Source organism: Ovis aries, chromosome 15 (genome assembly GCF_016772045.2).
Source record: "Ovis aries strain OAR_USU_Benz2616 breed Rambouillet chromosome 15, ARS-UI_Ramb_v3.0, whole genome shotgun sequence".
Lineage (NCBI taxonomy): Eukaryota > Metazoa > Chordata > Mammalia > Artiodactyla > Bovidae > Ovis > Ovis aries.
This window is the reverse complement of record NC_056068.1, coordinates 43,013,006-43,029,318: the sequence shown is the minus strand read 5'-3', so window position 1 is coordinate 43,029,318 and position 16,313 is coordinate 43,013,006. Positions and strand designations below refer to the sequence as shown.

The window sequence follows — 16,313 nt, the reverse complement described above, 5'->3', positions numbered from 1 at the left end:
GTGACTATAACATAAAAAGTAACGGATATATGAGTTTGAATTAGGTAAGACCAATGAAAGAGCTACTGAATACAATGGCTACTAGGCATATGTGCTGTGGAGACGAGACATTAAAGTGTGCCTGGTCTGAACTGAGATGTCTTACGAGTGTGAAATATACACATTTCAAAGACTTGGTACCAAAAAAATGTGAAATATTAATAATTTTTATGTGGTTACATTTTGAAATGATATTTTTGACATTTCAGTTCAACTAAAATATATTAAGATTATTTTATTGGGGACTTCTCTGGGGGTCCATTGATTAAGACACTATGCTTCCAATGCAGGGGACACAGATTTGATATCTGGTTGGGAAACTAAGATTCCCACATGCTGTCTGGCCAAAAAAAAGAAGAATATGCTGATATCATTATAATAAATATATTTTTAAAAATTGTTACTTTCCCTAATGTGCTAACTAAAAAATTTTAAAACTGCATGTGGTTCACATTATACTTCTATTAATCAGCACTGTACTATTAATTATATGCCTTATATACCCTAAGATAAGTCTTCTCTTGTACAGTGAATTTTAAAAAGCATCTTTTTAACACCCAGAGCTTAAGATTCCAAAGTGTAAAATAAATAGAAAATTGTAAGAAAATATGGAATTAACACATTATCCTATAAAAAAATCTAAAACAATACAGAATCATTACAATTAATTATTAAGCAAATAGTTAACCATATGCTATAAAACCTGAACTGACAATATTAACCAATGATTTATTTTTATCAAATGTATTTACAGTAACAAACCTATTCCTATATTTTCAATTCACTTTCTACAAGGCATTTTATTCTTTTCTACTAATTTGCTATGAATATTAAAGACAACTAGGCTATAACATTTGTTCTCCCATAGACAATCAGATTCACTTATGCTATCTGGCTGATTTGCCATATGGGTGGGGATCCCTTTTATCCTTCAGCCATGAATCCTTCCCAAAGCCAGGGGGCAAATTGGACAGAAAAGATGATTTTCCAAAGTCAATAGAAACTATATGTCTTGTTCACAAAAACCTTATAAAAGCCAAATGAAAGGGATGAATCAAATTTGTTTCTTCTTTGGGGAAAATATTTAATTTTATGGCTAAAGTTTATAAATGTAAAATAACCTACAAGCCTAACACTCTGGTTTTCACAAATAAGTGATGAAATGGAAAGCAAACATTAAGAGTTAATGTCTTTCATTACCCAAGAAGATAGGGAAAATACATGGGACTAGAATAAAAGATACAAAAATTAGAAACTAACATCCACAAACTGGAAGGCTAATCACCAGTTGCACAGGTAGTTTGAAAATATGTAGAAAGAATAAAGCTATTTTCCTGCCTAGTTAAATTATAACATATATTTCTATATAAAACAAAGGAATACATACTGAGAACTATAAAAAAAATCATATCCTTTACATGACTAATTATCCTGTTAAGATTTTTTTACAGAGAACCATTAAATGGAAGAAAAAAATCATGAACAAATGATTCATAGCATAGTATCTACAAAAGCAAAAAATTAAATACAAACTATAACTTCAAATCTAAGAGAATTTTTAAAAATTATGGTATGGTAACTATTAATTCAAAATTATTATTTAAATTAAGACCATTGATTAACTAATAATCCTAAATAAAGTGACTATCTTATATAATACAAAGGAAAGAAAAAAGTTTATGATAAGTGAAATAAGCAGAAAACAGAAAAACAGGTAAATATTCAGAAATGACAACTGAGTTGAATAGACAAGATTAAAATGAGAATTTTTTCATTCTTACTTTTCAATATTTTAATGTTATACTGCATTAGCAATTTTTAAAAGGAAACAGTTATAACTGAGCAGCAGATCTTTCAAAACCTTTTTCTTAAACAAAACTAAAAAACATTTTTCAGTTAAAAGGATACAAAATATATGTAGCAAAATAAGCTACAAGTACTTGTACATAAAAGGTGTCCTTATATTTGGATAAAACTTTTCCTAGAGCCTTGGCATCATCCATATCTCTGGGAACCTTCATATTCATTCTTTCTTCTCTAAAGAAATAAAATTAAAGTGAAAAAAATTTTAAATAGAAATTTGCCAAGACAATTCATATCAAAGTCAAGTTCAAAACACGAAGTTTTATCCAAAATGATTTTGATGCCTTGATCTGTAATATGCTAAGTATAAAGTCACAAAATTTAACTTCAAAGTCTATATATCATTTGCTTTTTAATGCTTTAATATAGTTTTATGAGACATATAATTCATATGAAAATTCAGGATGACCCAAATTAACGGTTAAAAGCATTTGCTCAAACACTGGAGTAAATTTTGGACTAAGAAATGAACCACTGACGTTAGCATATTTAAAACATACTAAACATCATTTTGGGTAATTATCATGATAAGCTGCAGTAAATAATTAATTACAACCAAAATTAAATATAAATTTCAATGAATTTACAGTTCATATCTTTTCTTTAAGTATCCCAGCTTAAAGTTCAGATAAAACCTTAAACATCTGTTACTTTCTATTAATTTTACTTTACATTTGGTGCCTTGTTTGGAACTGAATGTTCTATTTATAAAAGCCCCAAATAATGACCTTTGTGTTTAAGATATATTGTGCCCATTTGTTTACATGAAAATATTTAATCTTGCAGAACAATGGTAGAAAGCTCTCAAAATAGCTCTCAAAAGCTATAAAAATAGCAGGTAAACTAAAAAGGGTTTTTCTCTATAAGTTTAAAAACTAAACTTTATGGGGAGATGCATACATCTCATACATATACACACACAGAAATAATAAGCAGAATATAGAAGATTTATAAAGCACATTATTATATAAAAGTGTTATAATACTTACAGCAGATTGGAAGCAAACAATCTTAAATTACACTCTATATTATATTCTTTCCCTTTTTCAGTCAGTTCTTAATTTCTTACTCCTTTGATAAAAATGAAAAAGGATCTAAAACTGAACGATACTAATATTAATGAAATGACATGCCATCCTTCCGAAGGCATTTTCATTCATGTAAGAAATTAAAAGTATTAAAAATAAACATGTTCAACTATAAAATTTCAAATATAAGGAAGTGTTAATGAAAGAAATCAACAGCAAACAGGAACTTACTGATACCCTGAAATCACATTTCACAGTTATCCATTACCACACCAAGCTGGCCCTGGTTGAAAGTCTAACTATTTACTTTTTAGTAGTCTCTCACATAATCTATGATTACCCAAGGGTGTTATTATTGTGGTTAAATAACCCAGAGATATTTCACCCTCATAAAATATGCCTCAGGTCTATAATCTTTTACCTGAAATTCAAAAAGCACTGAAAACCAAAAGTTCTTTGTAGCTTGTCAGCAAAAATTGATCCACATGTATATAAAGTTATTTGTAGTCTTTTATGATATAAGTTTTTCTATGTATTTTATTATGGGGTACTGCCCCAGACCCTGCTGGAGATACTACATAATATACAGTATTTATTCCATGTTATCTTTCCAAAATAGAAAAGCTCTAAATTCTGAAATACATCTCACTCTCAAGGTTTTTGCTAAGGAACTGTGGCTGTATACAAATAGACAAGTCTTTTTATAAGGTGCATTTCACAGCAAAAAGTACTTATTCAAGCCTTATCATTTCTATAAAACAGGGAACAGAAAAAGAGCCAGTAGACAGAGATGCGGTAGGGAAGTAAATGGACTGAATAGAGGCAGACAGAAACTGATCACAAGGAAAAGTAGGAAAAGAGAAAACAACAGCGGAAAAAGGGAAAAAGCAGAGAAAAAGAACATTAGTATTTCTCAAACTGCAGGTCAATTTCTATTCTAGACTGCAAGATAAATTTACTTGGTCACTACTAGCATTAAAAAAATTAAGATACAATAAATTAATGTGGTTTATTTTCCAAAATTGCTTGAAAGCCATTAGAAAGATGCCTTAGAGGAGAAGAGCTAGAAAAACCAGGCACAGAAAATCAAGAGACATATTTGGAAAGAATTATTTAAAGACAGTGTCAATATGAACTTGCTACTAACCATGAGAGCTGATATATAATCATTATGACAGTTCCGTTACTTAAAATTAGTTAAACTTTTAATCCACTTTAATGCCTTATAGACATTTTCTATACATATTTTTTTTAGAATACTTACTCACTAAGCTGAGGAAAATTTTTATATACCAAAAACATAACAAAAGCTGCAGCCAAGAAAATGGACACCAGTATAAGAAGTGACATTCTTGCTGAGCCAGCTTCTGCACAGGCTTTCTCTGAAAGGGGAAAAAAAAAGTTGTAATTAAGATAAATATAAAGGAAGAGAGTATTCGGAGCCAGTAAATAATTTCCTGAAAGATTTTCCTCCCGAGAAACTGTTTACACTTTTGCCCAAAACACTGTAACATAAAATTTTAAGTACTTCCATATTTGATGTTTTATGAACTGGCTGTAGTTCTTCTCACTGATATATGCATTTTAAAAGCATGAAAAGACAGAATAGCAGAATTTGTAGCACTGATTTGTAGATAAGCTAAAGGGGAAAAAAGGGCATTGCTCTAAACGCTATCACTGACTTGGAATTTTATGTATCTACATTGGGAGCTGACAGCATAGGCAGAATGGCTTCATAGGAAAAATGAGCTAATGTAGCAGTTACTTCAACTGTCATAAGAAAGAACCTGGAGATTGACTAATGCAACTGGTGAAATGTTACACTTTCTGTTTATATCAAGGGCTTCAGAATAGAGCTGAAGCCTAGATGTTTTGGGTGACTCTGTCTGTGACTCCAAGAATGGGAGAATATGTGTTCTCCAATAAGGAAATCTTAGTGTTATCTTAAAAAAAAAAAAAAATCTTATGGAAGATGACCGTATGATGTGAGAGCCAGGATACTAGAAGCAGAAGAATGAGCAGGGTGTTTTTACTGCAAGCAATCAATAGTGAGGAGGTGGGAATACCTTATAGTCCTCACTGGGAAAGAGGCAGGAGGGTGGTTCAATTTGTATTACCTAAATTTACCATAATCCCATGTATACACTGATGACATTCAGGGGACTAAGACACAAACACGTACACTATAATTCAGTTCAGTTCAGTCGCTCAGTCGTGTCCGACTCTTTGCGACTCCATGAATCGCAGCATGCCAGGCCTCTCTGTCCATCACCAACTCCTGGAGTCCACCCACCCATGCCTATTGATTTGGTGATGCCACCCAACCATCTTATCCTCTGTCGTCCCCTTCTCCTCCTCCCCTAATCCTTCCCAGCATCAGCGTCTTTTCAAATGAGTCAGCTCTTCGCATCAGGTGGCCAAAGTATTGAAGTTTCAGCTTCAGCATCAGTCCTTCCAATGAATATTCAGTACCGATTTCCTTTAGGATGGACTGGTTGGATCTCCTTGCTGTCCAAGGGACTCTCAAGAGTCTTCTCCAACACCACAGTTCAAAAGCATCAATTCTTCGGCTCTCAGCTTTCTTTATAGTCCAACTCTCACATCCATACATGACTACTGGAAAAACCACAGCCTTGACAAGGCAGACCTTTGTTGGGAAAGTAATGTCTCTGCTTTGTAATATGCTGTCTAGGTTGATCATAACTTTCCTTCCAGGAGTAAGTGTCTTTTAATTTCATGGCTGCAATCACCATCTGCAGTGATTTTGGAGCCCAGAAAAATAAACTGAGCCACTGTTTCCCCATCTATTCGCCACGAAGTGATGGGACCGGATGACATGATCTTAGTTTTCTGAATGTTGAGCTTTAAACCAACTTTTTCACTCTCTTCTTTCACTTTCATCAAGAAGCTTTTTAGTTCTTCTTCACTTTCTACCATAAGGGTTAGGAATCTTCATAAAGGTGCATTAGGTGTCACTGCCTACTCCACTACTGCTCCCTTCTCTGAGGCCTAGCATCTTCCTCAAGTTTCCCCTAACAAAGGGGCTAATTTCATGGGCCCTATTACCACTGATGTCAACACTCTACCCACCCAACACACAAGGCTGACTGGCCCACGGCTGGACACCTGACCCAAGTATCGGGATGGCCAAAATGTCGTTTGGGTTTTTCTTGAGATGGTATGGAGAAACCCAAACAAACTTTTTGGCTAACCCAAGAGAAACAATTCATTATTGATTGACCACATTTTCTCTTGAGAATATGAACTAAGAAAAAGAGATATACTACTGTCAAGGTGTGGTGGATCTTGAGGCCAAAATGTCAAACAGCAAAAGGACACAGTCAAAAGACATGGCAAGCCAAAGACGTGTACCAGAAAATCCAAGAGGACAGGTTCAAATGGAAACCCAGACAGTAGAGACAGGAGAGGAAGCTAACCTTCTTGTTGATTTCTAACTGTCCATTTCCCTTGAAGGCTGGTGAGAATTCATTTCTTGCTCCTGGATACCAGAGTGACTATCTCATATTCTTAGAGAAAAACCTCACTTTTTATTTCTATTGGTTTAAACTGACTCCTGTTCCTTTGAAAGGAAAAAGTTTTAACTTTTTATACTCAGTTCATCCCTTAGCTCATTATGGCAGTTTTATATATGTTACATCTGAATTATTAGAATTTTAATACATCCAATGTTGAACATAGAGCAATAGAAGTCTCTTGCTGTTCAGTGTGTTCTATAAACTACATGACTAAGCACTATCAATGAGTTTGTTAGAAATATAGATTCTCAGGCTACCATCCCAGACCTACTAAATTAGAAGCTGTATTCTAATAAAATGCCCAGGTGACAGTATATTAAAGAAGCAAAAATCTGGCCCATCCTTCCTATTTTTTGCTAAGTAACAGAGGCTCAGAGGAGACTGCACTATTTTTAAAAAGTCTTAAGCAATGAGATAGTGTGAAGTATTAAATATATTCCCAAAGCACTGTAATATCCATTTATAATCAACTCATAATTTCTGCTGAAAAAAACTGCATAGGTTAGTGCTTTAATATACTAAACATAAATTATTCCTATTGGTTCATTAAAGTATGCTTTCTAAAAGACAATATTAGGTTTACTGAGTTCTAGTATGTGGACACTAAAGTTAATTTTTTTTAAATCTTTTCCAATTTTCTATAGTCTAAATGTATCACTAATCAGCCCAACCTCCCAACTAGCCTCTATCATTTTAACTTTGTTTCATCTTAATCTCAAAAAGGACTTTACTTCAAAAACCAAGTCACACATAGAAACTTATCTGTTCACATCACACTTATAAAATTTACTGCAGGAAAGAAAGGGATGATAAAACAATACAAAAGATATCTTGAATGGAGTAATAAAGCAGTCACGTGCATGTGTGTGTTAGTCGCTCAGTCGTGCCCAACTCTTTGCAACGACATGGACTGTAGCCCACTAGGCTCCTATGTGCCTGGGATTCTCCAGGCAAGAATACTGGAGTGGGTTGACGTGCCCTTCTCCACGGGATCTTCCTGACCCAGGGATTGAACCAGCGTCTCCCACATTGCGGGCACATTCTTTACTGTTTGAGCTACCTGGGAAGCAATAAATAATAAAACAGTCATGCCTGCCTCTTAATACTCCAGTCCATTAACTCACTTACATATTTATATGCATGCTTTGTTGCGACACAGAGAATTAAACAAAGACTTGAAACATCTGAGGTGGGTCAAAAGTGAAAAGGTCTCTTCAGAATCTTATGATAACAAACAAGTAATTTCCCATTACTTTTTTGTCCTGATTATGATACCTAATTCAATGCACACCTTGAGGATTCCTAATAAATCAGATCTACTCAATCTAAAAGGAAAAAGAGTAATTAGCCAAAAGTTACAAAACTATCAGTGCACTAAAACCAATTATATGAAAAACGTAGTTTTAGTTTCTAACTAAGAACCCTACTGAAATATAAACTACTCTTAAGGCTACAATGGTTAGTTTCTTATGTTATAAAATAAAGAAGTATTCTACTAAAAAAGAAATAAGGGTAATATATAGGTATTGAGTTTGGGGACATAGTTTTCTATAGGCTGACATCAAAGCAAAGACATGATAACATAAATGGTCTGAATAATTTTTCCAGAGTCCTATTACTTCTTAAAGATAGGAAATTAACTTGCCCCAGCCCTCACTTTTCACTTACTTTCCTGCTAGAATCAGGTCTAGAGTACACAAAGGACTGATATAAATATTTTAATATTATGGACATCTTTTAAAATCTTTAAAACTATTAGTTTCTGTTTAGTTTTTCATCCGGTAGATACTTGTGGATACAGCATCACAGCTAAGACTAAACGTTGATTTCCCCTCCTTTCTGGGAACATCTCCTCAGGATCTCTATTGTGCAAGGAATGCACACAAAGGTAGAGCTGCGTAGGACTATCTGCTGAGCATCTATATGGTACAAAATGTTTGGCCAATCTATGCTAAGAAGCTGGTAACACCATTAGCTAGATTTCCAAGGAATAGGACAAATGGGGTTTGAGATTAAGGAAAGCAAGATTACTGGGCTGGAGGAAGGCAAGATTCACAGAACAGGTGGAAATTTAGTTGATTAAAAGATAAGTTTACAGTCCTCTAACCTGTCCTGGAGCTAAAAGTATATGCAAAGAATCCAATAGGTGACAGTCCTCCTTAAATTACACAAGACATTTTGCATAGTAACTCTAAAATTTAACTATAATATTTTTCTCCCCATCATTAATTCACCAGTCTTAAGTAAAGGGTCTGAAGCGAGAAAGGTGTGAGACATTTAAGTGGACTACAGAACACTCTGGCCTCCTGATTTCACTAGAAAAGACCCTGATGCTGGGAAAGATTGAAGGCAACAGCAGAAGGGGGTGGCAGATGATGAGACGGTTAGATGCATCACCAACTCAATGGACATGAATCTGAGCAAACTCCAGGAGACAGGACGGGAGCCTGTCGAGCTGTGGTCCATGGGGTGGCAAAGAGTTGGGAAGGACTTAATGACTGAACAACAAGAACAGAATACTATCCTGAGTCTTCTTGAGTACACACTTCTCTGATTGCTACTTGTTCCCTTACAGTTGGATGATGAAATACGTAAGACATTTGTTGAACAAAATTAACCTCCAGGTTTAACTCGATACCTATTTTTTCACTCTCTATAATGAAATGCTTTTTCAAGCACTGTACTCAACACAATGTAAACACAGGAAAACAGTTGATAATGCAATAAAACTAAGTGACAGTCAACTTTAAAGCTCTCCATTCTTTCACACAAAACTTGCCAGTAGGAAATGTTGCCTATTACAATTCAATAATTCTTTCTGAGTACAGTTCTAATAAATCCAGAAGCTAGCATGCAATTAATTTAGTTCTGAACCTAGATTAAAGCTATAAACTTGGGAATTCCCTGGCAATCCAGTGGTTAGGACTCTGCACTTTCACGGCCAGGGGCCTGGGTCAGATCCCTGATAAGGGAACTAAGATCCCACAGGCCTTGTGGCACAGTCAAAAAACAAGAGTCATAAACCTTGTTTTAATGATGATTCAACGTCTAAATGTGTAGCATACATAATTATAATGCCTCCTCCTTCTGGTTGCATTAGACACATGTTATTTAGCATTTAGAGCTTCCAACAACAGTGCTCTATATATTCATTAACCTCCAAATCTTTCATTATACTAATTCCCATTCTCAATTATCCCATTATCTATTTGCCAACCTCCTCCCAGGCCAAAGGTACTGCGAGAGAAAGATCACTGTGTTCTCTTGGCTGACAAGTTCATAGGCTTCAAGATTTTCTATCTTCAATTAAGGTTATCACTGGTAAACAATAACCATTTTACAGTACTCTCCAAAAAGACTACTTCAAGTCTCTTCAAGCCTTTAATTCTACTTTCTCCTATTCTCAACCAGCAAGGCTGCCTCCACAGCTTACCAATCTCCATCTCAAGATCTATTCTTGAATGATCTCCCCTAGCCTCTTTCCCCTTATCTTTGCATTAAATGCCAGCACACTTACTTCCAGATCTTGCTCTCAGAATTAACTCTTCACAGAATGTCTTCAACTCTTCCCACTAACAAGCAACTTTTCTCTAACTTCAAATATGCTTATATTCATCCTGAAAAACCAAAACTTAACTTTGATGCCCCTGTAGAGTAGCTCTCTATTTCTTATTACTTTTATATCAACACTTTTTGAAGAGCAGAAAGTATTATATCTATAAGATCTCAGGAATCACTCTACTGCTCTTCTAGTACTCTAGTTCTCGACATTCAGTGTTTTCTAGACCTACATGATCCTACCGTGGAGGAAGCAAAAGAACCATTTCTCCTGAAGACACAATTTACAGGGACTCTAACAAAAGTCTTTTTATGGTTACCAGAATCCATTATAACACTGCTGGAAGTAAATTTTATTTCAAGAGCTTAAAATTCTTTAAAATTATGTATTAATAATAAAAAATGGTAGTTTCATCTAGTATAAACTTAAACTAAAATAACTTTTTTTATAAAATACAAAGAATTAACAACTTGAAAAATACATACAGAGGAAGCATGTTTGCTTCCCTGGTGGCTCAGAGGTTAAAGCATCTGCGTGGAATGCTGGAGACCCGGGTTCGATCCCTGGGTTGGGAAGATCCCCTGGAGAAGGAAATGGCAACCCACTCCAGTACTCTTGCCTGGAGAATGCCATGGAGGGAGGAGCCTGGTAGGCTACAGTCCATGGGGTCGCAAAGAGTCTGACACGACTGAGCGACTTCACTCACTTCACTCATTTTGTATGAAAGCTCATTCTCTGATGTTTGTGCCCTGCGTACCTGCTACCATTCAACCCACAACGCTCATTCACAATCATCAACCACTTTCAGGCCCTTCCCTTTAAGAAGATAACAGGCAGGAAGGCAAGGGGTCTCCAAAAGGAGGAAATAGACTGTTAAGTGTCAGACTTTTTTTCTCTCTCCCTTAAGCAGCAGGAGGAAACACCCTCCGTGGAAATGTTTTTCTTAAGCTATGTTAATGAAACTATGTATTTCCTTTGGAATTTGCCTTTCTTCAGAATGGTTCCACCTAGGACTAACTTAATTTCCTTTTCTCAAACCTTGGGCTGATAATAGTTCAACAAACCAGTATTCATATCAATTGTTTTACAGCTGGGGGATGACACACCTCGTGCCATCCTATCTCAAAAATGCATATTATGGGAGAGGGGTAGGTGAAATTCCCTCAGGTCTCTCTTACCTGATTCAGTTCAGTTCAGTTCAGTTGCTCAGTCGTGTTTGACTCTTTGCGACCCCATGAATCACAGCATGCTAGGCCTCCCTGTCCATCACCAACTCCCGGAGTCCACCCAAACCCATGTCCATCAAGTCGATGATGTCATCCAACCATCTCATCCTCTGTCATCCCCTTCTCCTCCTGCTCTCAATCTTTCTCAACATGAGGGTCTTACCTGATTAATAGCTTTCTAACAGACATAAAACAGCTTGCTAAAACTAGCGGGGTTAGTCGGGAGGAAGCACTCTCCGTCCCCCTTCTGATGTCTATGTCAGAAGCTTTCTCTGTCCCTTTTTATACTTTAATAAAACTCTGCTACACAAAAGCTCTTGAGTGATTAAGACTGGTCCCTGGTCCTGAAGTTAAATCTTCTTAGGAGATCACGAACCGGACACCATTTACCATAAGCTATCACCCTATTCAGCAAAGACTAAGACCAAGCTTCAAGTAAACTTCATAATCCTAAAAGATACCTCCATTTAGAAGATTTACTCAGCCTCAAAATTCTTAAGACTTTCATTTCTATTCAACTTTAGCCACCCAGTTCCAGAGATAAAGTTCTCACACCACCTGAGACTGCTCTACCTTCAACATTTTAAGCTTCAACATGCCATTCATTGATCACATCTGTTCTTTCATGAGCTTAACACCTCTATTTTTTCCCTTCTGTTGGGCTCCTCGCTTCTCTTCCTTCTATGCCCAGCCTGTGTATCCAACACCTTTGATTTAGAATCCTTACCTTTCCTTATAGCTAATCTAACCTGAAATCAGTGTTTCAAGCTCACTTTTTTCACTCCCATACCAAGATGGGTGAGCACAAATATAGAAAAATCATGAGTGACCCATCACAGAGATCCATGTCTTTGGGAGAACTGACTTAGCCTCATTCCTACTTCCTTGTTTAGGTGTTCGAATACACAGCAGGCTGAGCCAATTAAGTTATTCTTACCCTCTGACAACAGTGATAGGCTCAGGGACAAGCATTTTATCTGAGGCAATCTAATCGGAGTGACTAGACTTTTATTGGTAATACTAGGAAAAATAGGCTCAAAATTATCAAGGAAGCATTTAGCTTTACCTGGACCTTCAAGAGAAATCAACCTTAAGTAAAGCTGATATCAAGTAAGCAAAACAAGATATGAAAGAAATCTGATCCTGATGATATTACTGAGCCATTGGTTCCAGACTAAAGCCAGTGAATCCAACTTAATCTCTCTACTTTTTAGTTATATGAACCAATAAACTTCCTTTCAGTAAAGGTTTCAATTGTACTCTACTGATTATAAACAAAAGAATCCTGATATATAATATTTGGGTTGAGTCTGACATCAGCACATCATATTAATATACCTTGGTTGATGTCCAGTTGTCAATTTTACTCTTAGTTAATCAGAGCTTCCTTCTTCTTCCTCTAAGCTAGTACTTAGCTCACAGCTGATGCTCAAAGGATATTTGTTGAACCACATTAGCAAGGCAGAACCTAGAACAGGCATCTGAGAAGGACTTTATTATCCAAGTTCAAACAATACTGTCTTCTAAGAGCAGTAAAACCAACTTCAGGACAGTGTTTCTCAAACATTTTTGGCTGCATTCCACAATAAGCAATGTATTTTATACCATGATCTGATACACACAAAACTATATGACTGAAAAATAAAATTAAAAGAATACTTAGCCTACGACATGCAAAGAACTCTATTTTTCCTTCAATTTTTTTAAATGGCTCATGATTACCTATCAAATTCATTTCACAATGCTTACAAAGGGATGACCTATATATTGAAAAATGTGGCCTTAAGAGTTCTCTTAAATCAAAATGGGGAACTTCGATGATTTGCTAGTAAAAAAGATCAGCCAGGGCAAACAAAACAAAATAAAACACCTGGTCCATGTATTCTTGCACAAAGAGCAGGTCAAGAGCCTCTTAAGTATTATTACCTCTTGTGTCTCACCTTTTCTAATCATGCAAGAATTAGACTTTCAGTATTATTGCCCTGCTCAAATCCTCACAGTGGTCTTCAGTGTATAAGACTCAAATGTCAGACTAAAGTCAAGGTGAAAGTGAAAGTCACTCAGTCCTGTCAGACTCTTTGCGACACCATGGACTATAAAGTCCATGGAATTCTCCAGGCCAGAATACTGGAGTGGGTAGCCTTTCCCTTCTCCAGGGGATCTTCCCAATTCAGGGATCAAACTCAGGTCTCCTGCATTGCAGGTAGATTCTTTTACCAGCTGAGCCACAAGGGAAGCCCAAGAATACTGGAGTGGGTTGTCTATCCCTTCTCCAGGGGATCTTCCCAACACAGGAACTGAATCAGGGTCTCCTGTATTGCAGGCAAATTCTTTTTTTTTTTTTAATTTAAATTTATTTATTTTAACTGGAGGCTAATTACCAGCTGAGCTACAAGGGAAGCCCAGCTAATTACCACCAGCAAGGAACTTACACCCTATCATGTAACGGGTCCACAAAATCTTGTACACAAAGACAGAATTCCTAACACCAATTAAAAAGAAAAAGAGAGGCAGAGGAAAAGAAAAACCTGAGAATCATTAATAAGCAGATAGATCAAAAAAAATCCTTTGCCTAGGACTTAAAGCCCTTTATACTAACATCATTTTGACCACGGCCAACATTATCTCCTACTACCACCCAACAGAACTAGTCCACTCCTGACAATTTTATCTCTTTATAAACACACATGAAAAAAAAAAACCACACATGAGTGGTTCACACTAACTTTCAAGCCTAATGTCTCCTCTGCCCAGAATCCCTCTCGGGTCTACTGATCCAAACCCTACTTCTCCATGAAGGCATACCTTCACATCTCTACCCTCTGTCTTCCAGCAGATTTGTAGTTTCTTGACGGCATCACAAAAATAACTGTGGTGGATGTGTGAAATAAGATAAACAATTGTAAAAGTGCTTTGGAGGTTTCAAGGTCTTATTTTTTATTTTCCGAACAGCTTTAAGTTAAAAAAAAAAAAAGTAATAAAGCAATCGATTGCTATTCCAAACCAAATGATAATCTTTAGGGATGACTTATCTGGTAAATACTTTTTCAAAAAGCCCTTGGATTATTGTCACTCTCAATCACAGCATCTTCAAAAGAAGATTCCTGTCATTTACAGTGTATTTATACTTTGAAAACAATTAATTTCTGGGTTTTTGAAGTTATTTGGCTCTATGTCTATGAGGTGGAAAAATATCCAAATATATAAAGCTGAAAGACCCAAATCAGACTGGAGGCATCTTAAAATATTTTAAAGTAAAATACCATTTTCTGCAAGACACTTTCTGAATTTTTCATATATTTTAAATTTGATTCAAAAAAATTCAGCTCAATGTTAAACATTATCTCCATTAAAGTGTGCAATACTTTATTGTTGATTATAGTTAACAATGTTGCTGCTGCTGCTGCTAAGTCACTTCAGTTGTGTCCGACTCTATGCGACCCCAAAGACAGCAGCCCACCAGGCTCCCCCGTCCCTGGGATTCTCCAGGCAAGAACACTGGAGTGGGTTGCCAGTTCCTTTTCCAATGCATGAAAGTGAAAACTGAAAGTGAAGTCAGCTCAGTCATGTCCAACCCTCAGCGACCCCATGGACTGCAGCCTACCAGGCTCCTCAGTCCATGGGATTTGACACTTAAAAGATTCTCTCTTTACCCATCACTGGCGGTGGAACACATCAGTGTGAGCTGTAGACAACTTAACTGAGACAACTAAACTAACAACTAAATGGAGACATCCATTTGCTACAATCACTCCACATTTACTGGACAGAGGGGCCTGGTGAGCTACAGTCCATGGGGTTGCAAAAGAGTCAGACACCACTTAGCGACTAAACAACAACTCCAAGTTAATGGGCTTTAAAAGCATTTAAAGAGTTTAATCACTTCAACTGCTGAAAATTCTAGCTCAGATGGCATCAAATTATTTAGTTTCTGGGTATATTTTTTTCCTTAAAATAATATTTAAAGCCCTGAGAAATCCCAAGATGGAGTAGTGCAAAAAAAAAAAAAAAAAAAAAACCCTTAAGAATAAGAGATCTTAGCTATAATAGTAATTACTAACATTTATTCAGCCTTCACTTCAAATAAGACAAATATCACTCTAAATCCTTTAGATGAATTATTTTCTTTAATCCACGCAGCAACTGTAAGTAGATATTATTACTATTATCAACATCCCCCACTGTACAGCTCAGATACTGAACTTTTAAAGGATAACAAGTTCAAAGTCATAAGTGGTAGAGGAGGGACTCAAACTCAAGTGTTCTTGCCACCTGGAAGTGGCATCTGGACGTATTAACAGTTAACTCCTTGCTTTTAGCCACTACTTCACTTATCTGGCTTTGTGACTTTGTGTAAGCTATATATCCACTCTGGACCTCAGTTTCCTCATCTGTAAAAAATAAAGCAAAGAATGCTAATGTTCCTTCCAGTTCTGCCTGGCTTTAATATTATCAACATTACAATCTCCCTGAGCATCAACAAGCCAGCGTTTCATTCCTTTTTTTCGTTGAATTCAACTGAAAAAAAAAAAATTTAGGAACGCACCCCATTTAGGTGTCTGGCCTTATGGACAGTGGGCACAAGGCGGGCAGTGGCCGTAGCCGAGGTCCTTCAATATCTCTGCTCCCGCTCCTGGATGCCCCCTTTTCACCCGCAGATCCCCGGTACCCGCTGGGGTCCTTTCTCCTCCTAAACCCCTCCCGGCACACCTCCGCCTCTGGGCCAGGCCCCGCGCTGTTTCCTAGGTCTACTCACCTTTCAGGTGGCCTGTGCTGCCAGGCGTCGAGGGACCCCGCGTCCCCGCTGCCTTGTCCCCCGGAGGGGTCGAATGGAGTGCCGCCGTTTGCGATCTTTCGACCGCTCTGCCTTTCGTCATGGTTGTTTCAGGGTAGGTGGAGGAAGCGGGGTGAGGCCGCTCCCCCTTAACAACTCCGCTGCAGGATCCTTATAACACCCAGGGGGCCGCAGCACAGCCACTTCCGGGTCGACCACCTCACCTGAGACGACCTCAGCTCCGCGAGCAGTGACGCTACGCTGAGATCTGCAGCGCCTACTCGGGCT

The 16,313-nt window shown here is 37.0% G+C and overlaps 1 protein-coding gene across 2 annotated transcripts in view; it reads right to left on the bottom strand.

The window, feature by feature from the left end:
* TMEM41B (transmembrane protein 41B) overlaps positions 1-16,313 on the bottom strand; it is a 26,681-nt gene extending 10,368 nt beyond the window's left edge. Inside the window, exons 1-3 of one of the 2 annotated variants that reach the window (XR_009596638.1) lie at positions 16,008-16,313; positions 4,195-4,312; positions 12-2,076 (exon numbers count right to left, since the gene is read on the bottom strand). Coding sequence is in view for 1 of the 2 variants with exons in the window: in XM_004016168.6 (XP_004016217.2) it covers positions 1,948-2,076; positions 4,195-4,312; positions 16,008-16,128 (368 nt within the window). In the remaining variant the exon portion in view is untranslated. The remainder of the gene's footprint in view (positions 1-11; positions 2,077-4,194; positions 4,313-16,007) is intronic. The other variant, XM_004016168.6, reaches the window with a different exon arrangement.